The sequence below is a fragment of the Cryptomeria japonica genome, chromosome 5 (assembly GCF_030272615.1).
Source record: "Cryptomeria japonica chromosome 5, Sugi_1.0, whole genome shotgun sequence".
In the NCBI taxonomy this organism is placed as follows: Eukaryota; Viridiplantae; Streptophyta; class Pinopsida; order Cupressales; family Cupressaceae; genus Cryptomeria; species Cryptomeria japonica.
In genome coordinates this window covers 315,581,415-315,608,497 of record NC_081409.1, presented here as the reverse complement: position 1 = coordinate 315,608,497, position 27,083 = coordinate 315,581,415, and the positions used below count along the sequence as shown (strand labels likewise).

General features: G+C 36.9%; 1 protein-coding gene across 3 annotated transcripts in view; it reads right to left on the bottom strand.

Moving 5' to 3' along the window:
- Window positions 1–15,331: 15,331 nt before the first annotated feature.
- LOC131062792 (hexokinase-1) overlaps window positions 15,332–27,083 on the bottom strand; it is a 72,151-nt gene continuing 60,399 nt past the window's right edge. For all 3 annotated transcript variants that reach the window (XM_057996534.2, XM_057996525.2, XM_057996543.2), the window contains exons 3-10: window positions 25,653–25,800; window positions 25,376–25,558; window positions 23,198–23,272; window positions 22,777–22,932; window positions 22,499–22,597; window positions 22,264–22,394; window positions 16,045–16,126; window positions 15,332–15,914 (exon numbers count right to left, since the gene is read on the bottom strand). In XM_057996534.2, coding sequence (XP_057852517.2) covers window positions 15,576–15,914; window positions 16,045–16,126; window positions 22,264–22,394; window positions 22,499–22,597; window positions 22,777–22,932; window positions 23,198–23,272; window positions 25,376–25,558; window positions 25,653–25,800 — 1,213 coding nt within the window. In that variant the 3' untranslated portion in view covers window positions 15,332–15,575. The remainder of the gene's footprint in view (window positions 15,915–16,044; window positions 16,127–22,263; window positions 22,395–22,498; window positions 22,598–22,776; window positions 22,933–23,197; window positions 23,273–25,375; window positions 25,559–25,652; window positions 25,801–27,083) is intronic.

The window sequence follows — 27,083 nt, the reverse complement described above, 5'->3', positions numbered from 1 at the left end:
TCAATTTACCTTCTTCTATGATTTCATTCAGCAGTACATCAAGAGGGGCCAAGTCTTTGTTTGTCCTCTTCTTCTTGTTGGGTGTCAGTTTCTTCTTTGGTGTGGCCTTTCTTACCGGAGATCTCACTGCTTGTTGTTTTTGCCTTGTACTCTTGGGTGAGGGTGTGGTTTCCAGTGAGGGATCTCTTTTTCTTACAACTCTTTTGAAAGTTGCAGGCATGTCACCTTCCGAAGAAGTACCTACCAGTGATAGGTGAGTTTCAGGTTGTGGAGCTGCTAACTCATCCTCTGTTTTACCGGTTTTCTTCAATACATCTTCTTTGATGGCTTTTGCCTGTCTAGAACCTCTTCTCACAACTGCTTCAACCTTTTTCACTCTCTTCTTAGATTGTATTTGACTTTCTATGGTTTCAGCACTACCAAATACTTCTTCCTTAGGTTCATTTGGTGCTTCCAGAAGTGTTTTAGCATAAGTTTCAAATATGTGATCATCAGTCTCATAACCCATCTCTGTTACCCAGATTGTTCTAGGGATGACTACTTCCATCTAGATTTCATCTTTCTTAATTACAAAGCATATTTCATCTTGTATATGTCAACAATCTTTTGTGATAGCCTTATTCTTTTCTTCATTTTGGCCTTTAATGCTTGAAAAATGTCATGAATATTGTTTTCCTTGTCTTTTCCCATGTTATTGAATAGTTTTGTTAACTGTTTGCCTACCGGTATATCATATCCAAGTTCTTTGTAGCCTATATTGGAACCTGTTTTGTTACATGTAGCATTAGACATACTAACAGATTTCCAAACCTGAAAGTTCCTTTCTTGTCCTTCTTGATCTTTCCAAGGTTGTCAATTAATTCATCTTTTAACCACTCACATACATCAATTTTTGCATTATCTGTGACCATATCATAAGCACTCTTAATGCATAAACTTGAAACTGAATTGAGTCTATTTGCATGAGTAGCTTTATACCCTAATATCATGTTGATGAATCTCACATTATGTCTGTTACATCATTAACTCTTAGGGACCTCTTGTTGAATGTTGCACCAGTTAGGTTTATAACTAGGTCATTGGAAACCTTCTTGGTTTTATCTGGTCTTTTACCGGTGGTCAGTAACCCTGTGACAGCTTTCACAGCTTCCTTGGTGATTTTGTGGACTGCATCTAACCAGAAAAACTCACCATGTACCCTGCTTAAGACTATCCTAATCACATCCTTGGGAAATTCAGGAATGCTAAGGATTTCTATAAATCCTAGGGTCTCAATGATTTTGTGTTCATCTTTTACATTGTCGGTTTTATCACATATCACAGTTTTAAACATGGTTTTAATTTCTTCATCTCCTATTTCCTCAATGTTTCAATGGATGTACATTCTGGGGTCTTCAGCATAGACAACTACCTTAGGAATTTGAGAAAAAGCACCTAAGGTATCATCTTTATTTGCTATCTCGGGAACCAACTGAAATACGGGCCTAGGTCTTTTTATCACTTCAACAATAGTAGGGTTTGCTATATATTCAATTGCAGAGGTGGATGCCATGATTAAATACCTTTTACTGCCTTTAGGATGGATGATTGCTTGGAGTGTTCTTGCTTCTTGCTCGAAATGCCTTAGCTCAAAATCTTTGCGCTCTTCATAAATTTTAAATCTCGGTGAAATGAAATGGAGCCAAAACCTTAATTTTATAGTGTCTATTCACCATCTACCACATTAATTGCATGTCGGTTAAGTATTCACTTAACATTGTTTGCCGGTAATAAGTAATTTTCAACTTCTTATCTCTAACCGAGGGAATAATAATACATGTGTCATTAGATTGTCAAACCCTCAAAGAAACTTTCTTGAATTGGATGAAGAACTTCTTGTTGGTGGAGCACTGCTCTGTCCTTCCGGTGAAACATCACTCTTTCCTGTCGGTGAAGCATTGGTTTGTTCTACCGGTGGAGGAGTATTCCCAATATTTAGATCAGCTTTTCTAATCCATTGTTTTGAGAATTCTTGCTTAACCTCTTCAACTTTTTCTTACCTTTCAAGCTAGAACTTTTGTTGTCTACCGGTGTTCCTTTACTTCTACAGAATTTAGCAATATGCCCAATCTTGTTACATGCATAACAAGTTACATTATTCTTCTGAATAGCTTTTCCATAACCTATGTCGGTTTGTGTTCTGCATTCATTAGATAAATGTCCAAATCTTCCACAAACATAACATCTCACATTCATTCTGCAGTTTTCAAAGTTGTGACCAACTTTGTTGCATTTAGAACATTGACCAGTGGGTGTGTTGATATTCTGATAATTTCTAGATCTACATTCATTTGCTCTATGACCATACTTATTATAGTTAAAGCATTTTCCATTGAATTTATAGGCACTAGGTTGTCTTACCGGTTTGTTGTGATCCTGAGTATTTGCAGTACCGGAGCTTTAACCAATTTCAAAGCCAATTCCAGAAGTGTCACCTTTAGGTTTTTTATTCTTCAGCAAGGTGCCAAGTTCCTCTAAGCTTTTCTTGAGTTTTTCTTTATGTTGATTTGCATTTTCTAGCTCTCTTTCTAAGATTTCGTTTTGTCTCATCGGTTCATTTGAGTCATTCTAAGTATGCATCAGATCTGTCTTCAACATGTCATTTTCATAGCTAAGTCTTGTGTTCTCATTTGTTGCATCACTTAGTCTTCTGGTCAATTCTTCTTCATTCTTCTTCCTATCCTCAATCTCTTTGCAAAATCTCATAGTCATATCCTGCATCTCATTCTTTGTTGTCATGATCTCTTGTTTCAACTTGCTTATCATATCATTAAGTGATTCCTTTTCATCATTCTCATTTTGCAATTTTTCACAAAGTTCTCTTCTCTTATTTCTTGCAACAGTAAAATTTTCTTGAAGTGCCTGAATGATATCCTGAGCTACCCTTAAATCATCTTCTAGTTTGATATTTTTCAATTTCTTTGCATCATAGTCTGTAAGAGCTCCTTCAAGTTTCTTCATTAGATTTTTCATCTTTACCGGTGTCAAGATCTTCCTCAAGTTGTTAGGCTTCTGAAAATAGAGGACCAAGCTCTGATACCAATTGTTGGGAATCCCACAGATATTGAGAGGGGGGGTGAATCAGTATCTGACCGGTGAATGGAATTCTTAACTTAAAACATGTAGAACATAATATAACAGTGTATCGATATGCAAGGAATAATGCAATAAACAGAATCAAGAACATCCACATGAAAAGCACACCATAACACAAGATTTTAACGAGGAAACCCGGTGTGGGAAAAACATCGGTGGGATTTGTGACCCACAATATTCACTCACTGGCCAATAAGAGAATATTACTTACAATAGGGGCCTGCACATGTAGGAAGGCCAACTGCCTAGAGCTTACTGCTCAATGGGAAGTCTCACTGACTTACAATGAGGATTATACAAATCCAATAACTTGTATTGCTTTACAATAGCATCTTCAATGCCAGATTCAGTACCGGTTCCTGCTCTGTTCTTTACATATACCCCTTAACCTATATTTCACACAATAGGTCTGCCTAATATTTTCTTTATGCTTATGTCTCCTTACACTGATGTCTGCAATGATCTCTTTTATATATAAGAGTCATTTTACAATTTGCCAAGTCGGCTTACAAAGTTTTTCAATAATAAACAAAATATAATAAAACAAAATCCTGTCGACCTCTGTGTTGGTATACTTCCTTTCTTCTGTGTCGGTGTCGATGTCCTGAGTGCCTGTGTAGAGTGTGATCTACTGATGCTGGTATAATGTCTTTGTCGGTGCCATAGGATTGCAAGGTTGCCATCAATGACAAAACCTTCAATCACATACAATGTCTCATTGGAGTGTGCATATGCCAACAGCTTGGTGTATTGCTAGCATTCGGATTTGGTGGAGTAGAAAAATTGTTCAAAGGAATGGAAGTATTTAAAGGCTCTTGATTTCTCTTATTCCTCTAATAAACTCTAGGTCCTGAATTTCTTGATGACTAATGAAACACCTCTTTTATTCCTTCAACTACAACACTGATATTCAATCGTGGAAAATAGTAATCTGAATCTTCAATAGGCCCATTGGCTAAAGCAAGTGGGAACTGAGAACTAGGCAGGACCATAGGTCCATTGGTCGATTCTGGAGGAAATCTCCCACTTTGTTCACATATTAAACTTTCTTCATAAACTGGAGGAAATTTGAAATCCTCAATGATTAGTGCTTGGTCATATCTTGTAGTAGGGACAATTTCATATCTCGTTGTTGGAGTGCTCTTTGATGCTTCATTATTTTGCACCTCCTATTGGAAAATATCAACAGCAACCTTGAATTCGAGAGAATGCAACTGTGAATGTTCACTAGTGTTGTGTAATCTGCACCAAATTGATAAAGCAACCTCCGCAAAGAAGACCCTATCAGTTGGTCGACTCTCTGAAGTTGGGGGATTGTCAAGAGGTAATGGCACATTTCCATTGTTGGGTGCACTATTCCACGTTCTCTTCTGATAGTTCTAATTATTGCCACAATATCCTTGGTTGTTACCACTCTGATTATTTTGATTATTACTTTGGTAACCCTGATTGTGATTTTGATTATTCTGATTACTACTCTAATAGTTTTGGTTACCACCTTGGTAATTTCTATGCATACTGTAGAGTTGATTGTTCTAATTCTTCAAATGAGTAACCTATGTAGATAATTTCTTTACTTGGTCTATCAACTCTTTCATTTCTTTCTTCTCCTCTTGTGTCCTCATGGATGTCACAGCATTTTGTAGGTACATTGGATGAGTTTGCAGAGCTTGAGAAATGGGTGCTCCAGGATGCAGTACCAATTGATTTGATGGTTGAACTATTGGATACATCGGTTGTGGAACTTGATTCATTATTGGCATATGATGCACCAAAGCTTGACTTAAATTCTGAATTTGATTTGTGGTCACGGGCGACCCCAAAATGAGCAAAGGTCCACTAAGGTTCTGACGCAATATTTTAATAACTTTTATTGCCTTTACATATGCTTCGTTCAAATTTGGTGGAGAGGGATTAGTTCGCACAAACATTGTTGTAAGTGGATCTAGAGCGTGATGGTATATCTCTTGAGCATCTAAAATAAGATAAGGAGTTTGCAACCTTGTATAAGCCTTCTGAAATCGGTTGTTGAATGAAGTAATAGGTTCATTCTCTTGTCTTTTACATTCAACAAACTGTCTATGCAACTCCAATGGGGAAATCTGGATACCAAACTTTCCAATGAATGCATCCTTCAATGCTTCCCATGAGGTGATGGATCCTATAGGTAAATGGATGAACTAATGATATGCCTCCTCTCCTAAGGAATAAGAAAAAAGTCTGCAAGCCACATCTTTGTACTCAATTGGTGTGTTTCTCAAATGGTCTTCAAACATCTTGATATAATCTTCTGTCGTCTGGTTCGAATCATTAGCATTGTATTTCCAACAGAAATTCTTCGGATTCTTCAGCATATCGTGTATGTCATCAAAAGAAAGCGGTGACGGGTTAGTGACCAACCAGGCAGCACCATTTGGAGGTGGACCCTGATTTTGAGCCATCTCTTGGTCTTTTTCTTGAAACTGTTGGTTCTCCTCTTGATTCGAATCTTGAGAAGGAGGATTTTGATAAATATTATCTCCTCCTTGCACGTTCTCTTGATTGAACAATCTATCTCTATCTACTACGTCAAAGCTTGGTGAAGCCTCCCACCTTCCAAATATGGATCTGCAGGGAGTCCCAAACTCGCAATGTCTTCGTTCTCCAGGAGCTGATCTTAAAATTCTTTGAAGTCTCTCAAGTGAAAAGGAATTGATGTGATCCAGTGTGATCTGTCTAGGATCAATCTAGACTTGTTGTAATCTTTGAGTGAGTAGATCCCTTTCAATTTGTGCTTCAATTTGTGTGTCAATTCGTTCAGTTATCTCTTCTTCTTCTTCTAGCACAAAGGAAACTCCAATGCATTGTGGCGCACTTGTTTTCAATTCTGAGGCAAGATTGTTCAAACTGGACATGATCTTTCTTTTCTCTCCCAGGTTCAGCTACTCGAACTCAAGTTCGTCTAGATCAAGCTCGTTACTTCTATCAAGATAAAGTAGCACCATTGTGACTCATACTAGACTTGGAAATCTTCGACTGGTTCAATTTATTCTTTGTTGATTGGTAGACTGGCTCTTGCAATCAACTGCTCTAGGGAACAATGATAACTGAAGGCAAGTTTCCCGACTGCTCTTCGTTATCTATCACTGCTCTTACTTTTTTGAATTCAACATGACTACTTTGGTTTCTCCAAGCAAGAGTGTTGAACTCTGAAATGATATCTCTTTGTTCACCTTGAATAAAATTTCTTCTTCAGGCAACACCATTCTGGAACATGATCTTCAAAACATGATTGCAAAAAGAGGCCTTCCTTCTAGTGCCAAAAGATGTTGATGTGTTTTTTATGTACATAACATTCAGAATAAAATACCAAAGAACTTTACCCTCTCTCAAACAAAATCACCTCAAATGCTAAGGGTAAGATCAACTAAAATGATTCCAAGTTTTCTACTGTCAGGTCTTGAGGAGTGGGTAACTCAATGGTCGATGTGAATTGTTATTTTCACTTGGGGACTTACACAATTGTTCGAATTAACTTCATTCATCATGATATGGAATGGGTGTGTTGCTAACTTAGGATATGACAATTTAGTTCTAGACTCAATTCTAACAAGTCTTACTAAAAAAAATGATAAGGTTCAGGAAATCTATTCTAAGCCTAAGAGTGTAGGAAATTATGAACAAATACAGTGGAATCAAACCAGGCAAGGTCTTACCATCAAGTCGAAATGATTTTGACACAAGCTTAGTGCAATCATCTAAGGTATACTTCATAGATTTTCAAACTATTATCATCAAGCATTGAGACCATCCAAGTTGATGCATAGCAATGGATATGTAATCATCGAAGTTAAATTTGCATAAATTTCTAGTTGACCACGCACAGCGCACTTACAATCAGCCAGAGGCTAGTGGTATGGACTCATATATTCCACACAAATATACTCAACAAATCTTTCATTCAATCTAACAAACATTGAAAGCAAATTCTAATCTAACTTGGAGGAATTGAGAACCTTGAATGCAAAACAACCCTTGAAAGACAAAACCGCCATCAAATCGAACAATGATTTATATTCAAATAGTTGTAGAATATATCAAAAATTCTACAAAGTCTCTCCCATACAAATGAGAGGCAATGAGGTATATATAGAGTCTCATACAAAGTGGATGGTCAAAATTAAAACTAAATCAAGGGTCAAGATCATGCCAACAAAACCCTAGAGTTGCCCTAATTAGGGTTTACATAAGAAATGGAGCCACCAACATATGGCCCAATAGAAAGATACCTAATCATCAAATAGGGAATCTTTTAGAGGATTCATCTTTGCTTCTCTCTCTCTCCTAGCATACTCCAAGAATCTAGCCAATAGAGAATCTAACTCCTCCATGGAAATGTTGGGTAAGGTATCATGTTGTAAATCAATCACGTCCAATGCATCCGAGCAAACATTCAAAGTGTTCTCCCAATCTAGCATAAGCTTCTGCGAATTATGAACATGAATCAACAAAGAGACCAAATCATCTATCTGGCTCTTTTTCAAAGAGTCCAACTGATTGAAATACATGAATTTTATTTTCTCTTTTAATTATGCTAACTTTAAACCATTGGCCTCACTAACATCAACTCCCAATAATTCCTCAACTGAGGCAAGGATCTTCAATTGAATATCATGAATTGATCCTTTCATCTCTGCACAACTCAATTGTGCGCTCTCATAAGTTGATTTCTTCATTACTAATGAACAATACCAGCCATGGAAATCATATCTATCTCCATTGTGCACAACATTTTCCCTAACCAATGTGGACTTAGGAATCTTCTTCAAAGCTCTGAGGCGTGGAATAGTCTTCTCCTGAATAGGTCTAAATTCTTCCTAAAATCCCTCCAAATATTGTATTCTGAATATGAGCCTTTTTGTCCTGTCAAATGCCTAGACAGACTGAGTAAGGAAATTATCCATCTGTTTCTTTGTATTTTCAATCCACTTTTCCACCTCTGAGAGTGTATCTCTCACTGCCTCATAATGTGAATGTAGTCCACAATAAATTGCAATAGGGGAAATAAGTGTGGGATTCTCACACCTTATCCCTGCAATGTACTCTCTAGTTCTGATATTCTCTTCTTTGTACTTTTCTTTTTTTTCAATTTCTCTATCAAATCTCGCACTGATAGCTTTAAGGTTATCACCAACCTCCTGAAATTCATGCTCTCTTGTAGTACGGCCAAGGGCAACTGAAGTGATCTAGAAATCCATGGGAGTAGCAATATACGTTGTCACACTTCCAATAGAAACAACCACCTACGCAATCCACATTCATGTCTCATCTCTAGCTATGTGTGACAAAATCTCAACTCTCTAATGCTCTTTCTCCTTATTGCTCCTAGCTAAGTAGTCATCAATGTCATCAATAGGTTGTGCCTCTATCATTTTCTTACTTTTCTCCATACTCTTCATCACCCAATCAGGAATAGTGGCCATCTTCATACCATCATCGAGACACATCTCTCGATCAAGCTCTCTCAATGTTGAGATAACATCATCATCATCATCAGGATTATCCCTAGTCAAATCACATACATTTTTTCCCAAACTAACCTCCGAAAGGACAATAGGGATCTCGGTTGATCATCATCCTCATTAGGTGGAGCAGATGTTGTTGGCATGTAAATCCTGAATATTCTCTAGTAGTATCACTTTGTTGGAACATTGCTCAGTCCCCTTATTTTGTTTTGTCACTTCAACTTCCTTGTTTGATGAGACACTGAGGGATGGTGAAGAAATGATAAGCGAAGGAATGATAGTATTTTGCTTCTTCTTCTTCTTAACCTCCTCAATCTTCTTCCCTCTAGCCTTGACTCTCCCGGTGTGCTCTTCCTTCTCTTGGGAGCTTGACTCTCCTCATCCACATGAATCCTGATATCATTGATAGTCCTCGGAAGAGGATTCCTCCGGTTTCATCCTTTCATAAGTGAAGGTAACACCCATATCAACTAACCTGTTCATCTAAATATCCACCCATGCTCGGGAAAAACTCAAGACCTGTCTCATCAATACATTCAAATCTATTTCTTTTGGTTCTGACCAATTAGGCAATAGAACCGCCTTCTTCATTTCATTTTCATATTGTGGTTGCATATGATCCCTCTCATCTAACACTTGGTCAAGAATGAGGAAAACTCCACACTTCATGAAATCCAATGACATCCTGGACCACATTCTTCTCTTTAATGCTTGCTCATCCATCAGGTTGGCCCAATAATCTTCTATGTCTACCTTGTGGATGAACTTTTCTCCCATGATCCTTCCAACTTTCTTATCTGGATCAAACCTTTCTTTTCTCTTGTATTGTTGCAAATCGATAGAATGCAAGTTCCTCACTTGATGTGCTAGCTGCTAAGGTGGACTGCCAAACCTCCAACGTCTTCCCAACTGAAATAGGAAATGACGTGTTTGTTCTATGTTTTTCATTCAGGATAGAATCAAACTCCAGAAGTTCTCTCACCACTTCCAGCAAGATCGCTCTATCAGAAGGATACCTAGGAAGCCTGTAGGGTTTGGATTGAAATCCATCAATCCTAAGGTATGTGAAAGTGGGAAACTATATATACCACAATCCATATTTCTCTATCAGCTTTGTTGCCTCCTTGGACAACCTCTTGTGGACTCCACCTTGTAACATTCGTGTTAAGTACATTGTGAATACATCATTCACTCTCTTATAATCTTCAATTCAATACATGTTTAGCTGTGGATAGCACTCATAACTCCTGAATTGTCCTTGTCCATTCTCGACTTCACCTCTGCATATCAATCCCTTAAATGTAACAAATCGTGCAAGTGGGTACACCAAATAGGAATTCATGGTGAATGATCTGGACTGCTCCACATTCCTCAGCTGAAAATCCAGATTGTCACTTATGATTCTAGACCAATTTATCAATGTTCCTTTTAGACAATCCTGGATGAAATAGAACATTCGTCGATCGTATATCGCACCCTGCGGAATCCCCATCACTCGATTAAGTAGGAATACTAAATCACTATATTCCTCTTTGAATTTTGTGCACATGACTATCTTGGGAGCCTTGGAATAGTGAGTCTTAAGCTCAATCATCCACTCCTTGTTCACTACGGTCTTGCAAGCATCCACCTTCTTCTTATATTGGTCTTCATATTCATCCTTAGTTATATATTTCATGTCTGCTCCACGTGGAATTCCAAACACCTCAGCAATCGCATCTTCAGCAAGGTAGGCAATGATGACACCCTTAGGAGTCTTGATCATTCAGGAGTGAGGATCATAACATCATGCACACTCTAGGATAAGCTCATTGCACTGTATGGATTGTTGAAATCCAGCATCCTGATAAATGTCACTCTTCATAATGTTCACATAAGCTGGGGAAGGAATCTGGTTCCCAATTCCGAACATATGTTGTCGGATCTGGTTCATGTTCAGGAAATGCATATTCGTGTCTATAACCTCCTTCCATCTGGATGACATTTTGGATTCTGGATAGAATCCAGTCTCAAGTATCTTTTGTTGCTCTCTCCTTTCCTTGAGTCCGGACTTCAACATCGTACCGGATCAAACAATGACTAAGGAAAGGTGTGAAAGGTTGTGTTTTTACACAAAACTATGTCTGAAGACACCTTCCAATGTAAACAATGGTTGCAAGCAAATCTGAAGACAACCAACACCTTGCAAATTAATAAAAATCCTTGAAAATGATCAAAAATGACAAAGGAATGAGCTCCAAGCAAAATCGCCAAAGTGGATAGGTGGTTGGAAATGAAGATTTTATGAGGATAGCCCCCCTACAATGGATTTTCAGACATGCAATAACTGAAAAAGATTTGAAAAATTGACTGAAAATGCCTCCAATCAGCCCCTAGGCAAAATCGCCTAAGGGGGAAATCAACTAGGACAAAGTGTGAAGTCTAAAAATATCATGCACAACCAGCAATGGAGGCAAATAACAGGTCTGAAAACAATAACCAACAACCTCCCATTAATGGCGCCTGGGACCCATATAATATCCGGCCTATCACATTGTGGGCCAGCGCCACTTTCAATAAAGAGAGTCTACATCATTAAGAAACCATCGCTCTTTCTTTGCAGTGATCATTCCTTGTATGTTGCAACTCCAGCACATGATTACTCAGCTTAACCAAAAGCTCAATGGATAGATCTTCATTACAAAATGATAATCTACCATTCGTTCTCCATCAGCAGCCTACAGCTCCCTCAACATCTTCCAACAGCGTACTCAGCCTCTTTCATAGCAATTCTATATAGTAGTTGCAACCCAGCATGGAGTAGTTATCGGGTTATGTCATAGAGTTTCCCACCTACTAAGGGCATGAGCATGAGGTCTTATGCGAAGCACGCCCCTTACGGACTACGGTCGAGTAAGGTAAAGCCCAAATCTCGGGCGCCAATATATTAAAATCATTCGAATTTGGCTAGTTGTGTATAACTTGTTTGACCTTCCTTTATCCACCTATAACTTATTAGTTACCGATGAATTGAACAAGGACCTTTATAGGTGGACGGGTAAATTGATAGGTTTTGGGCCCTTCTAGGGGCTTACTTCCTTAGGTTGTGGACCTAGACTTTGATAGATTGTTAGTTACCCGATAATATTCTGTCTCCCTTAACAATAAAGGTCTTGGTTAGTGAAGGTCCTTGATCTGTCTCCCTTATCTTTAGGCAATCAAAGAAAGCTTTATGGTCTTGGTTAGTTAAGGAAAGTTTATCTATAGGCGACTGAAGCATCTGGGTCATCCGGAGATAGGGAGGAAGGGAATCTCACTCATTGGAGAACTCTTAATCTCATTCTCGAAAGTCAAAATCGAGATCTTGATCACGAAGGTCATATGTACCAAAGTCGGATGGTAAAGGGCCAAAGTCGGGCAGTAAATGGGAGGAACTACTAAGCCCACTAAGCCTAGTAGGAATGAAATGGTTGAGCCCGATGCTGATGAAAGGAAGGAAGTTCCAAAGCCAAGACTCGCAGGTAAGTCTACTTCTGCTACGCCACACACCAAAGAGGAATATCACCCAAAAATGGGCATAAAACCTCCTCAACACAAAATCGTCTTCCTCCCAAAAATGACACCACCTCCCAAAATCACCCCCGTCTGAAAAAATATGCAACACTCTCCAATGGCAACCAATAAAAATCGTCTTGGGCTGGAAATGAGAAAAAATGAGCAACAAAACAATCTTCAACCAAATGTGTCAACTTGACACCACTAAAATTCGCCAGCTAGAGGGAAAAATTGCCTTAGCATGCACACACTTGGCAAATATAATAATATAATAATGTTAGGATCTCCCCTTCTAAACTTGCTTTCACCATCAACTTTCACCACACAAGCAATGTGGGATAAAAAACCGTGTTCTTATACTTGCTTGGCAAAAAAAGAAAATCGTTTTGCTTCTAGAAGGTAAAAATCATTAAATGTTTATTGCAAATCATTTATTAAGTGTTTTTATTTTTTAAATAAGTGTTGCACTTCATTAAAAACAATTAAATGTGGATCAATTTATTTAAAATATTTCAAAATCTAAATAAAAAATGACCAATAGGGGGAAATCGATTTAATTTAGGATAAAAATCATTAAAATATCCCTTTTGGGGAAAATCGATGCAAGTAGGGATAAAAATCCCTATCAAAAATTCACCAAGTTGCACAAAAATGGGTCCAGGGGAAAATCAATTTGGGTCTGGAATCAAAATTCCAACTAAAACTTCATCACTTGACACAAAAATCCTCCTGGGAGAAAATCAATCCCTGTCTGGACATTCATCCGGACACAAAATCATCAAAATCACTCTCAGTGGGAATTCGTCTACGGTCTAGAATGAATATCCACATAAAAATCCACAAAATCTCATCACAAAAGGTCCTGGTGGAAAATCGATCCATGTCAGGAATCATCACAAAAGTCATCTACAACCTTACCCATACTTCCAATGGAAAAACGAAGGCAGTCAAGAAAAAACCCCAACACTTAGTCAAAATTAATCATCCTGGTGGAAAATCGATCCTAGTATGGATTTTGAATGGAGGAAAAACAAGGCATGTCTTGATTACAGAGGAAATCCATGTCCAGTCTGGATTTTGAGTGGGGGAAAATCATGGGTAGTCAGGAATATGAGGGGAAAAGCACCTCTAGTGTGGAATTTTGACCTTTTAACCCTTAAAATATGGATTTTCATCAGGAAAATGATGATTTTTCCACTCAAAATCACTAGGAAACTTCAAAACTCAATAAAACTCATCTAGACTTGGGCAAATTCACCAAAAATTTGAGCAAAACACAAGAAAACCTATCAGGATAAAGTGCAAAATCAACTTGAATAACTTCCTAGGAGCGAGAAAACAACTCCAAAGGGTCCTAAAAACCGTAGTACTTTAAAATTACCAACGTGGATGTTCAAAAACACATGAACGCTCAAAAGATCTACACTTAGACAAAATTAGGATCATTTAAAATCTCAAATTTACGTGCTTGATCTTATAACTCCAAAAAAAAACCTAAATGACAATAGGCATGATCAAAATTCCAAAACTCGGGCACGGGAAACCCAAAATTTCCCACTATGTTGTCAAAACCCTAAACTAACCAACGCAGAAAGCAAGAAAAAATGGGGTTCCTGTTTGCCATGGGGCGATGTGTGAAAAGGTCACACTGCTTATTGGTCATTTGTATAAGTTTATGAGCACATTGGACAATTGTGACAAATCAAAAAAGTAGAGTGCAAGCAAACAAAGCTCTCGAGAAAATTTTCATGCATTTCAAGGACTAAGACACATGCGCTATGACTAACACCACTTCTGTAGCGAGCCTATCTAGACGCCAACACCATTGTCAACACCCTTTTTGTCACAAATCAATTGTTACAATTTCCAAACTCTGTCAAGTCTCCTCTTCAAGGTTAAAAAACCTCTGCACAAGTCGCGAAATTCAATTTTCACCATGTGAATGTGCTCTTCTTTATTTGGTTTGTGTTTCTTTCCATATTTGTGACCCTCGAGTAATTGATTATAATTGTACAACCTGCACACTTAAAGATCTAGCTCCAATGAAAGTTTGAGCTCTTGATAAGTTGTCGTATGGATAAGGGGTGTGTTTGACCTAATCCCAACTAGACAATTGCGCCATCTCCAATACACCTTTTGTTGGAACATTTACAAATTTTAGTCACGGGACCTGAGCACTTTTTAAGACTCGATAATCACACCAAGATTCAATTTCCAGGCGCATCTAGATTCCTTGTTTTGTGTTTTCCTCTCCATAGTCATAGTTTGTGTTTACACATTCCACTTTCAAGTTGTCTTTACAGTTGTGTCGACTATCCCAGCTCTACCACTTGTTAATTTTTCAGATTAAGCTCATTTAGTTGAATATAAAAGCCTTTAATTTAAACTATAACTAACAAACGCACTAGAAATAACACACACAATTTACTAGGTCTTTATTCACTTTTTATAACTAAAAGAGTCCATTTCTACTCAATCACTACCAAGAAAGATTAAGCTTTTCTAAGTTGACTTTCAAGATTAGTGTGAAGTCTACCGAAAACCTTTTTGCACATGCACATTGTGTTCTTCATGCATCTAATTATATATAACGATATCATCCAATGGGCAGTGATCAATCCAAAAGGCATTACCAACCCTCATACATGCCTTTCTTTGTCTTGAATGCAATCTGCATATTTCATCTTTGCGACACTTGTGTACACCTTAGCTATTCGACCTATAAATTACGAGTTCAGAGGCCATGCCGGGAATCTTTAATTTGGAAGAAATAGAGGAATTGAATAAATGCAGCCAAGAATGGTAATAAATATATGATTTCTTGATGATCTTTAATCAAATATTAGTGCATTGTTTCCAACACACAAGAAATGTCATTACAATAGAAGAAACACGAAACAACAATGGATTTCTTGAAATTATTTGCGACTATAAATCAAGTTCAAACCAGCTTTATGTGAAATATCGTACAGAGCTTCTTTCTGATTATATGAATGATTATCTGGAAAATTAAAGGGATATGTTCGAACCTAAGTACACTCTTACTCCTTCCCCATAGTTCCTAGGATTTCAGATTAGATTTTTGTACCCATATCTGATTAAACCTTAATAGGGTCATTCCTGATAAGGTCATTGTCGCAATAAAAGAATTAACACCCTAAAATTTAACATCATTATTTGAAACTTTATTGAATTATTGAGTGCAATTTGTGGTGAAAATAACTAAAAACATACAAATGACTCGCAATGTCCCTGATGCCAGCCTCAGTTAAAGGATGCTGAATGAGGATGGCATTCTATAATAAATAGGTAACTGATTAAACCCGAGACTAGACAAAAAGGGTTTGCTAAGATTATGTAATCCTTTGCAGTAATCAGTAGAAAACTTAGAAACAATCAACATCAAGATTGCTGTGTGTACTGTGAGTGAGATGCTGCAAGAAGGGCAGCTCCAATACCAGACCCATCTCTAGAAAGATCTATAGTTATCATTTCTGAAGCTTCACTTCCAAGCAACTCTGTAACTGCATCTTGCATATACTGCCTAAAGACTGCATAATGCTCGTAGAGTCCCCCATCCATTGCTACAACAGTTCTCTCTTTACATATAATCCCATCACCAGCTCTGCCAATTTTTTGAAGTATTCCAACAATCCCAGCTGTAGCCAAACGTGCACCACGCTTTGTAACAGTGTCACAAAGCTTGATCACAATCTTTCGTTTTTCTAAAGAAGTTTTTATCTGCACGACCAAATAAAACTGAAGTAAAAATCATGAAATGTAGATACTTTTTCATTTGAAGAGACCAACCACTTGAGATACCCAAGGGCAAATACATTTTCATTTCCTCATGATCTGAAAAGTAGCTTACCCCAAATATACTCTTCAGTTTATTTCCAACTACTTCCAAATTTGGTGAGTTGTCTTGGTGCATAGCAGACATATCTGGTGTTCTGCATAAACATAATCCATGAGAACAAATTTAGTATCGTAGAGCATTTCACATAATGATAAAAGACATAAGCACTCCAGCAAAAAATGTTATTTCTTCATCCATAACAGTAATTTTGATTAAACAATCAGCATATAAATAAAATACTACTAAAAGTTAACAGAAATTGGATGGTAGAAGAAAAGGATTGACTGATAGGATCAAAATTGAAATTACATTTAAACCAAGCTTTTTCCATACAACAATATAGAAATGTTACATAAAGAAAAATTTGTGCAATTTGTGTTTCCACAGTGCATCAGTATGTGTTATGATATTTGGAAATTCAACTACATAGGTTTAATTCAAAATTTCAATCCACATTGGCCCAAACTTCATATGTAGTGATTCACAATAACCCGTCTCTGATGAGCATGTTAAATAGAAAATTTTATTCAGATCATGTCGCTGATAATTTTTTATTCATATAGGTCATGTTTGTTGGTGTTGGAAATAAACCACACCCGGACCGACAATGGACTGGTCCAAGAGGGGCCAATAGCTCAGTGGTAGAGCACTCCAGCAGCGTATGGAAGGTCCTAGGTTCGAGTCCTAGCTGGTCCATGTCTCAACATGGTATCAGAGCCAAGTCCAAGCTAGGAGCCCCAAGCAGGTGTGGCTTAAGGGGGGATGTCGGTGTTGGAAATAAGCCACACCCGGACTGACGATGGACTGGTCCAAGAGCAGCCAGTAGCTCAGTGGTAGAGCACTCCAGCAGCGTAGCAGCGTATGGAAGGTCCTAGGTTCAAGTCCTAGCTGGTCCATGGTCCATGTCTCAACAATGTTATCCTGCTTAAGAAGCTCAAATACCTAAATTAAAATTCATGGCTCACTTATATAGCTTATTTGTAATTATATGGCTTCTATTTTAGACCCTGTTCTTGCAAACCATTTCAGAGATCAAGGTATTTGAGCAATATGAGCGCTTATTTGATTCTTAATTTATATTTAAAGCTGCACCAATATGAAGCATGAACTCTTTCTGCACTAACGTAAATCTTAAGAAAATAATTCTTCAATCATTATAGAAAAATCTTAAATGGTATAGATCCTTTTGTAGTAGATTTGGTCTTTTTTAACTTGTTTCTCTGATCAGATGAGACACATCCCTCATGGAATGGCACCCCCCAGAATGCTAGATATCCTCTCAAGCTATAGTATTTTTAATCCATGGTACAGCCAGGCAAGAGAGATGGCATCATGCCTGTTGCCTTGTACAGCAACGGGAATAACAGAGATATTTCTTTGTGTTCCGCTAGCTGATTTTAATGGGGATGTTACCAGAAAACATTGTTTGGAATCAGATCATGTTATATCTGGTATGTGTTGATGTGTTTTTTAGGCACAATCAAACACAGAATAAAATACCCAAAAGTATCTTATCCTCTCTTGAGCAAAATCTTCTCAAAGGTTAAACTATGTGATCAATTGGAAGACTCCAAGGTTCCTAATGTCGAGTCACGACTTGTGGATAAGCACAATTGGCTGTTGTGATTGCTGGTAATCCAAGGGGACTTACATTGAATACTTGAATGCTGAACATGTGGATCTTTCTGGAACTTAGACTCTAACTATTTGCTTGGAAATAAAAGAGCAAAAGACATGGGTTTAGGAAGACTACGTTACTCCTAAGAATGCAAGAGATAATGAATGATTGAGCAAAATTCAACTAAGGTCCACTTCGTCATCAAGGAACAACTCCACAAAGCTAGTGCGATCTTCTAGGGAGAGCAAAATGATGTTCAAATCACTACCAATGGCATAGACACCATCAAGACGATGCATATCAATGAGGCAAGTAGCAATTGAAGTTAAGCTCATTAAGAAATCCAATTGACCACGCAAGGCAAACTTACAATCAGCAAATTGCTAGTTGTATGGATATATGAATTTCATCATTAATCATTCACAATTCCTTTCATTCATCTAATTATTCATCATCTAACATGAAGATCCAACAAGAAACCATGCACTTGTAAAGAAACAACACATTCCACCATGACTTCAATGAAAAGGAAGTTTGTTTACAACTTTGGCAACAATTTTTGCCTTCTCCTCCTACTCTACTCTAGCTGCTATCTACTATTAGCTATTCACTATCAACTATTAACCTTTACAAATGAGGAGAGTGAGCCTTTTATAGATAGCTCTTTACAATTGGTGGCTCAGATTGATTCACAATCAATGGTCGAGATTACATGATAGAAACCGTAATTAGGGTTTGTTACAACAAACTCTTCTCAACAAATGAAATAATTACAATATTTGGACACGTCTTCTCTTGAATATTTTACCAATAGATAGTGGGGGTAGGTACATTGGAGTTTGTGACTTCATAGGATGAATCAAGTGCACTGCATCTAGACATGTTGATGTGGAACTCCTCTGGTTGGTGGAATGATGACTAAGATGCCACCTCAACTTGCACTTGTAGACTTGATCCATTATCATGAATGAGTATTGAGCAAAATCTCTTGATAGTCAACATTATTCCTTTAGCTCAATGTGATGATGATGTTGAAGGCACATTCCCAAATTATGTCATGTTGGTCAAAGTCAAACCGATCTTCTAACTTTGATCAACTCTTCTGGAACAATCACCTGATGTACTAGCAATGATTCTTGGATTTCCGGAGGAAGTCCAAGATTGTGAATTTTTTTATTTTTTTTTAAGTGCCCTCATTCTCATGTTGTATTTACTGTGTCTCATGTTGCTGATATTGATGCTGACCTCCTGTCCCACTTGTCTTTGTTTTGAACATGCCAGCATTGATGTGTGAGTCTCCATCTCCTTCAAGTGATAGAGTTCCTTTTTCTTTGCTTCTATAACCTGAAAAAAACACAAACCACAATATCAATCTTAAAATCTGAAATGAACTTCTTTTGTTCAACTTCTGATGTTCATCTCCAAGGTCGGATTTTATCTCTGATTTGGACGATTTTGACCTTATGCATGGGCAAAGGAAGAGATGCTGCTGCTTAGGAAGATCATAGAGTGGAAATTTGGTCAATTTATGAGCAAACTAAGAAGTTCTCTCCTCCTAAAGAGAAAAGGAAGTAGGTTCGCTCCAATGAAGGAGTAAAGGAAATATGTCAAAATCGCTATCTCTAGCAATTTTCATCTGCTCCTCCATCCATTCACTTGTTTATGCCATGCTAATGAGCAAGGTCAGCAAATTAGGAAGTTCGCTCCTCCAAAGGAGCAATGGAAATTCGCTCCTAGGAGGAGGCAATGGAAGTTCGTTCCTATGGATGAGCAAAGGAAGCGACTTAAAATTCATACTTTCAGCATCATTCCATCACTTCTTCATCAATTTGTCCCTTTTCATCAATTCATGTCTTGAGGTTTTGCTCTCCATGTGTCTAAGTTCATCAATTCATCTTCAAAGAAGGCCTTGCATCTCTTAGAAGGCGAAGGAAGAGAAGTTTGCTCCTAGGAGGGAGCAATGGAAGTTCGCTCCAATGAGGGAGCAATGGAAATGAATTAAAATCGCCCTCTAGCAGCATTCCATTAACTTCTCCATCAATTTGATCTCTTCTCTTTCTCATGTCATGTCAATGAGCAAAGGCAAGGTTGCATTCAAGGTGAAGCATAAGAAATGCTTAAGATTTGTTCCCCCATTCGCTCAAGTTCCCCAAATCACCCTCAAACGGACTCTTGCATACACATCAAATTTCTATTAGGATGACAAGAAAAATGTCTATTAGGCCTAGTTGCTGGTTAAAAAAAATCAAATTCGCTGCTCAACAAAGGCTCCATATTGTAATTCATGACGATCAAGGGCATCTTGGACCTCCTAGAAGGCAGATGAAGTCAAGTCACATCTCTCAAGTAGCAAAGGAAGTCAGATCGCTCCTATCAGAGGGCAAAGGAAGTGAGGTCGCTCCTATGCATGGGCAAAGGAAGTAGGTCCGCTCATGTGCATGGACAAAGGAAGTAGGTTCGCTCCTGTAGGAGAGCAAAGGAAGTTTTCACATAGTCAAATTTCATCCAACTAACTTTCCTTGCCTACTATGCTCAAATTGACATTTCATTCTCAGATTTTTGCCACTTCAAAGATGATGACCAAATGGAGTGATCATCCAAATCATTTATCTCCTAAGTCATTAGGGTAATCTGCCCTCATTCTAACCTAAGGAGAGAGAAATAACCCTACCGCTGCCTAGCCACCTGAGAAAGTGCACTTCTTCAAACAAAAGGCTAATAGCAAAAGACTCTACCACTACCAATGGCTAAGCTGAGACAACTAGCTTAGAAAGCGAAAAGTGGGGGTCCCAATTTGCAATGGGGCGATGTGTGATTACGTCACAGCAGTATGTATCCTCAATACTTTACATTACAAGTTTGCCTGATGTGGCAGAGAAAAATATAACTTTTCCATGGTTAAATGATTGACAATGTGTGTTTATTTTATTCCCCTAGATGCTATTGACAAGCTCTCACAAATTGATGAGCTGTTCACACAATAAATTTGTTAGTTACACAAGCTTCCATGAACATTGCCTGTGACCAGGACTCATGTGGTTCACAGTGTTTCCAGGACAGATACAGTGGGACAGCAAGGGTTATGTTTCAAAAACATCATTCAGAAGGCCATTTTTTGGGGACAGCGGGGAGACCGTAATATATATATACTCAAATTTCTACAGGTCAAAGGACAGCAGTATAACAACAACAATATAACATGACATTGTTAAAATGATGCTGGATGATGTCTCAAGAATCCTGCATGTCAACCCTGTCTGCACTTCTAACACAATACGACACTGTACCAGACCATGGCCAATGCACCTTTAATCTCTTTTGCAACTGACAATAATAACTAAAGTCTGACTCTAAAACAATATCGAAAATTTTGAAGTTTAAGACTTCTAAACAATGAAATCAGAAGTCCAAATTATTGCTGTAAGTGTTAATTGTTAACTAATTTATATCATTAGCAATGAACCTGAATCATGATATATTTATTGCTGTTATACTACTGTCATGATTAATTTAATTGCTGTTATACTGCTGTCAAGATATATTTATTGCTGCTGTTATAACGCTATCATGATATATTTAACAGTCTTTTTTTAATGGTATGAATCATTTTCTTTTCTAAACATTATAAAAGCTCGCCTTGTCGGTGGGGACATCTGGCCATCTCTAGACATCCTAGGCTGTCTCAGGGATGGCCAAACATCCCAACAGCATTTCCTATTTCTGCAACATGTTTTGGAAACATTTTGAAGATTTGAAGATTTTTGGTTTATTGCCAGCCAACAGCCCCTGCCATCCTGACGTACCTGAAATACCATTGGAGACGAGGATGGAGGATTTGAGAACCAGGGACACCTCCCCATGGAACACAGGTAACAGTTAAAAATGGTTAGTATTAACTTATCACCCTCAAACTGATAGACAATCAGATCGTTAATAGATATAAGAAGTCATTAAAGGAAACAAATAATTAATAGATATAAAAAGTAATTGGGAGCCTAATAGTACAGCAGAAAATAGAGAAACTTCTCTTGAGGACAGGATCCAAATGTTATTTTAAACAAGTTATCACAAAGATGAAACTACCATACTTCTAAGGCATTAACAATTTATGGTTGTAGCTTTTTCATATTTCTGGCCAGCCAAATGGATAGAAGTCCCTCTTATCGACCAAGTAGGATCCCCTTTGGCCCTCTGGGGCTTTATCTCCAGGTATTTTCACTTTATTTATGTCTATCTTATCCAATTGAACTTTTGTAGCCAATAGCATATTATAACAAGCAGAAAAACATTCTTAAGATATTGCTTACTGTTCTTCCATGGGAAAATCTGCTTGTTTGAGATCACAGTATATTATACCTCCGCAGAAATAAAAAATTGTTAAAATAAAGAAAAGTTTGGCTTTCATCATTCAAATGGTGGCTAAATCTTTTAAGTCACAACACGGGTGAAATTTATGACATCTAAAATAATATACAGTATAGCAACTTAATCAGCATACTCATAATATGCATAAGATATTATGAAAATCAAAAGGAATGAATTCCTTTTTAATAAAAAACTTGGTCTGAGAATCTGCTCTTCTTCTACAAATTCAAAATAAAAGAATAAATTACCTTAATGCAAATGGAATGGAAAGTTTGGGCGGAATGGTAGCTCCAAATAAAGAAGCTTCTTCAGCCATTCTCAGCAATACTCTTCTTACAATATCTCCAAGGTACATTCCTGATATTAACTTCTCAAATAACTGGGATATAATGCAAAACCATCAATATAATGAACAATTTAGATGCTAACAAAGAGTTGACATCAATCTTGAAAGATTATTCACTTAATGCAATTTGATTTTACCTGATAACCAGGATTTAATGTTTCTACATCCAGAGCTTTGTCAAATTCAGTTACAGGAAGATGTGAAGACCAAAAGTTTCCCCATTCCATGTTTATAACCTGTTAATCAGAGCCTTCCACATCATCAAATGAATATTAATAATATTTTAGTATCTCTTTATCCTATACTTAAGTCATTTGTATGTCAGTTTTACTCAGAGAACCAATAACATACTTTATCCTATTGAGCCACAGATTTTAAAAAGATTAATGAAAATGGAATACAATTAATACACCACCATGTCACCGGATTCTTCAAGAAGTCCCTTCCCCTTTGGAATGGCATCTACACGTTCTACATAACATGCATTAGTCCCAGTCCCTAAAATAACAGCAGCCATGACATCTTTGTCATAGTAGCGGCCCCCAGCCAAAGCTCCAACTGTATCATTGATCTGTTTTATATAGTTACAGTAAGTACAGAAAACAGTTATTTAAGCTTCCATAGTGCAGAAAACAGTTTGTAATTTTTCATGCTAAAATCAGAAGCAACTTCATTGTCATTCCAAAACACATGTGCATACCATCTTAACAGAGTAACAAAAACATATATTGCAAAACACAAAATTCTATTTCTGTAGTTGAAAATAAACTTATATTATCCTTCAAGTTCAAATATCAACATACAAATTGTCCAGCATTATGGTTCATAATCATTACCAGTGCTGCAACTCGCATATCTAACCCTTGCCTTTGAAGGGCCTCATTTAAGGCTGCCACAACATCCGTGCCAATCTGTCATTACATTTCATCCTGAATTAGAAACCAAAAACAGAGTGTATAAAGACTTATTTTAAAAGGGGAGAACATTCAGCAACAGCATCAACTTGATAACTGCTTTAAATATTCATTTTCAAAAGAAAAGAAGATAATAAAATATTGTAACGTCCCTTTTGGGGATATTCTAAATTTTTGCCCTAAAACGCTAATTCCAACGCAAGATGAGAATTGCATTATGTTTATATAACTTTATCAAAAATGATAAAATTTTATTATGATATTCAACTTATAATTCTATCACTATGAATAATACTGAAAACAGACCTTATCTTGATTTTCTGAAATAATTCTGGAAAATGTGATTAATTTGGAGGAAAAAATATGGTGACTGCTGGTCTACTTTCTGCAGTCTGGCTAGGGCACTCTAGTTTTTTGTTGTCCTTCATGGACCTCTGGTAATTGCTGTCTTTTCACAGATAAACATAATAAACGCCTGCATTTCCGGAAAGAATTAAGAACTTGCTCCTTGATGCTCTCATTATTAATTCTTATTCCAAGCCATATTTTGAATTCAGTTTCACTTTACCTAAATTTTAATGGAGATTAAGATTTCCTTTGACACCACAAGGTATCACTCATCAAACAAGGATTTGCAATAAATGCTGAAAGATCTTGTTATGTTCACTACATCCTCACCTAGCTCCAATGTTAAAAAGGTTCTTTAGCCACACCAAACACAGCTCTGGCATGTCAACAAAATCATATCTCAGAGACTGTCTAATCTAATACTTCAGAATAAAATTACAGTCAACAAAGTTGGTCTTAGATAACAAAGACTAATATCTTGTGCAAATCCCCATACAGGCAACAAAGATCTTAAGCATGGCCCAAGATGTCATTCACCTGATCCAAGAAGTTCTTTATAGGAAAATATGGACCAAAATAACATTATATGAAATTAAGACCTTGACCAATTACATTACAGGTATCAAAAGAGCATGCCCATCTATAAGAAGTTGAGTTCTTGAAGTATTTGTCATTTTGATTGTCTTTTTAATCTTTTTTGTTCTTAAAAAGAGTTAACATGAGTAAATCCTCTCTAGGAAAAAATGAACCAAAATAACCTACAACAAAATTTGAGATCTTGCTCATTTATTCTTGGTCTATGAAATATATGTGCTTGAGGTGCTCGGGCATTTGCATGGTTGCCCAATTCTAGATTTTGATAGTTGCTTTTTTATCATTTTTGTTAGTAAAAGATTTGTGCACATTGCATGCATTTTCTGTTTGTTAGCAAATTCATGTCAGTTAGTTTGTACATTAGTTAACCAAGTTTAAAGTAATAACTAAAAAGTAATTGTCCCATATTTGCAAAGGAGGGACGCATCATATTGGGAAAATAACTGTAGGCCCTTCAGCCTTGGAAGTTATTCCATGTTTTGAAAACAGTTTGTTCTACCGGGTCTAGAAACTATGCAGTGGCCAAGGGCAGAGACCATACTAAGCTTGGAGATCACTACAGCCTAAGTTTGGCATCCATACCTTCTCAATAAAATTCTCGTTGTTTTGTGTTGCCTAGATCCAAAGACTCATTACTAATACTTCAATGACACTGTAGCTTTGTTCCTTTCCCAAGGATAAATCTTTTGTTCCGTTTTTCCAATTTTTAAAAAAGAAAACGGAAAATGCTTTCTTACTGTACATCCAAAGTTCCATATTTCAGCATTACAATCAGATTTTTAGTTTCAAATCAAATCCTCAGCAATTGTTTCAGGAATTTCAGATTTGTTTTTCAGCATTCAGGTTTGAGATTTTTCATTTCTAAAATTCAGTTTCATTTCTTCATTCAGACCGAGGGTCTCTGCCCTAGGGTTTTATAGCTGGGAAAGTTATATTTACAGTTCATGAATGAGAATAGGCGTATCCAGCAAGCTAGGACTAATACAAACAAATATCCTCATGGCTCAATTCTGTGAAACCAAATATATAGTATACTAATTGTGTTGCATCTTTAACTTGATTCTAAACCCCCTCTTTTTCCTATACACCAATGTATTGGCAGCCCAATGAAAATCATATTACAGGAATCATGCACAAGAAAATGACAGTAAAACTAACCGTTTCAGAGATAGAAAACCCCTTGGTCCAGTTTACAAGAGTGCCAGAGTCAATTGATGTTTGCTTCACTGGAAAGGAAAATGTGAATCCAAGCTCCCTTCTCCGACCAGGTGGTAAATGGAATTTCTCACCCTCTGTTGCAACAAAGCTTGCTAGCTCTGAGGCAATATAGTCAAACAACTCCTGCAACCAAATTCTTGCTGGTTGTAAGGAAATCATTATCTGAAATTCCTAAAACAAATAGAACAATTAAAACTTCAACCAATCTGGCACCAACCTTGGTTGTGCTAACCATCAGACTTGGCGGAATTGAAACTTCTACAAATTCTTTGTTAACAACCCCCCCTTTGCCACCCAGTTGTACACGCAAGACCCGGAAATTGGTTCCACCGAGATCCAGTGCATAAAAGAGTCCATTCTCGTTCCTTTGAGAAGCAAAGTTACCAACAATTTCCATATTAGCAGATCTCAAATTTGCTTTTCCAGTCAGAGGGGAAAAAGCTAATATCAAAGTGTCAGTTCAAAATTTCCAAAACACCTAAAGTTAATGGAAAAACATTTTCTACATAGAGTGAAGCAACCCAAATCCAGTCCCCGTGAAATGCAATTGATAAGAAATGTAACTGAAGCCAGTGCCATAAATAATTATTAATTGAAAAAAAAAATCAATTCATTTTATTGAAGTGATTTCAATCTGCAAGGATTAGTTTCTATCAGTTTATAAGTCCTGTTTCAATAACTAGAAATGTAGGAAAGACAACCCACAAATGTGAGAATAAATAGCTCATATGAATGAAACGACAAGAGTTATGGAAAATATTAACATGCATTGTCATAATATCCACTGTTTAAAATTAGTGATTTTAAAAAGATCCTTCATGATTCATTCTGATTCTGGGCATTAATTCTTACACGCTACATGTTTACATCAAAAAGCAATCTATTAAAAACATGTTGGTGAGAGAGACAAAGAGATGATGAAGACTAAGAAGCTCAACATTTCTGAGATTCTGACTTACCTAACTCAGATGCCAAGTTAGGCTTTTTTAGAAAACTGTACAAGCATCAAGGATATGCAAAATTAAATATATGAATGTACCTCTCATGGTATGGATAACATTTCCTTGCCCAAAGTTCATGAGTACTGAAAATTGATGGTCCCACATAGTTTTGGCGACATATTTTTTTCAGTCTGCTCTATAAATTGGAGAAGCGAAACATGTCCATAAGGTTAATCAAAATGGTATTTCATGCAATTTAATAATTTAATAGTGCACACAAATTACTTCTCACCAGGAACTGCTCTTGTCTATATTATTAATTTATTAGTATTCAAAATTTATGTAACAAAAGAGAATTTTCTTATTGGAGCATATTTTAGCACAAATGTTGAAAATCTAATTTATCAGGCCTCCTAAATACTGATAAGAGCCAACAAATTCCTTGGAAATTCATCTAAGCATTAGCTCCATTGTTAATAGAATGCAAATTCCCCATTTTGAAATAGGATTTAATAATAAATGATAATAATAAAATTAAAATATAACAGATTAAAAATAAAAATAAAATTAAAATATAAAAGAATAAAATTACCATAACTAAAATTTAGTTAAGTTTAATGAATAGTCAAAACGCATGAAATGAAAAGTTCTGACTCCCTCAAATATGAAATATAAAAGGGAGAAGAGGAATTCATTTGAATGGGGGA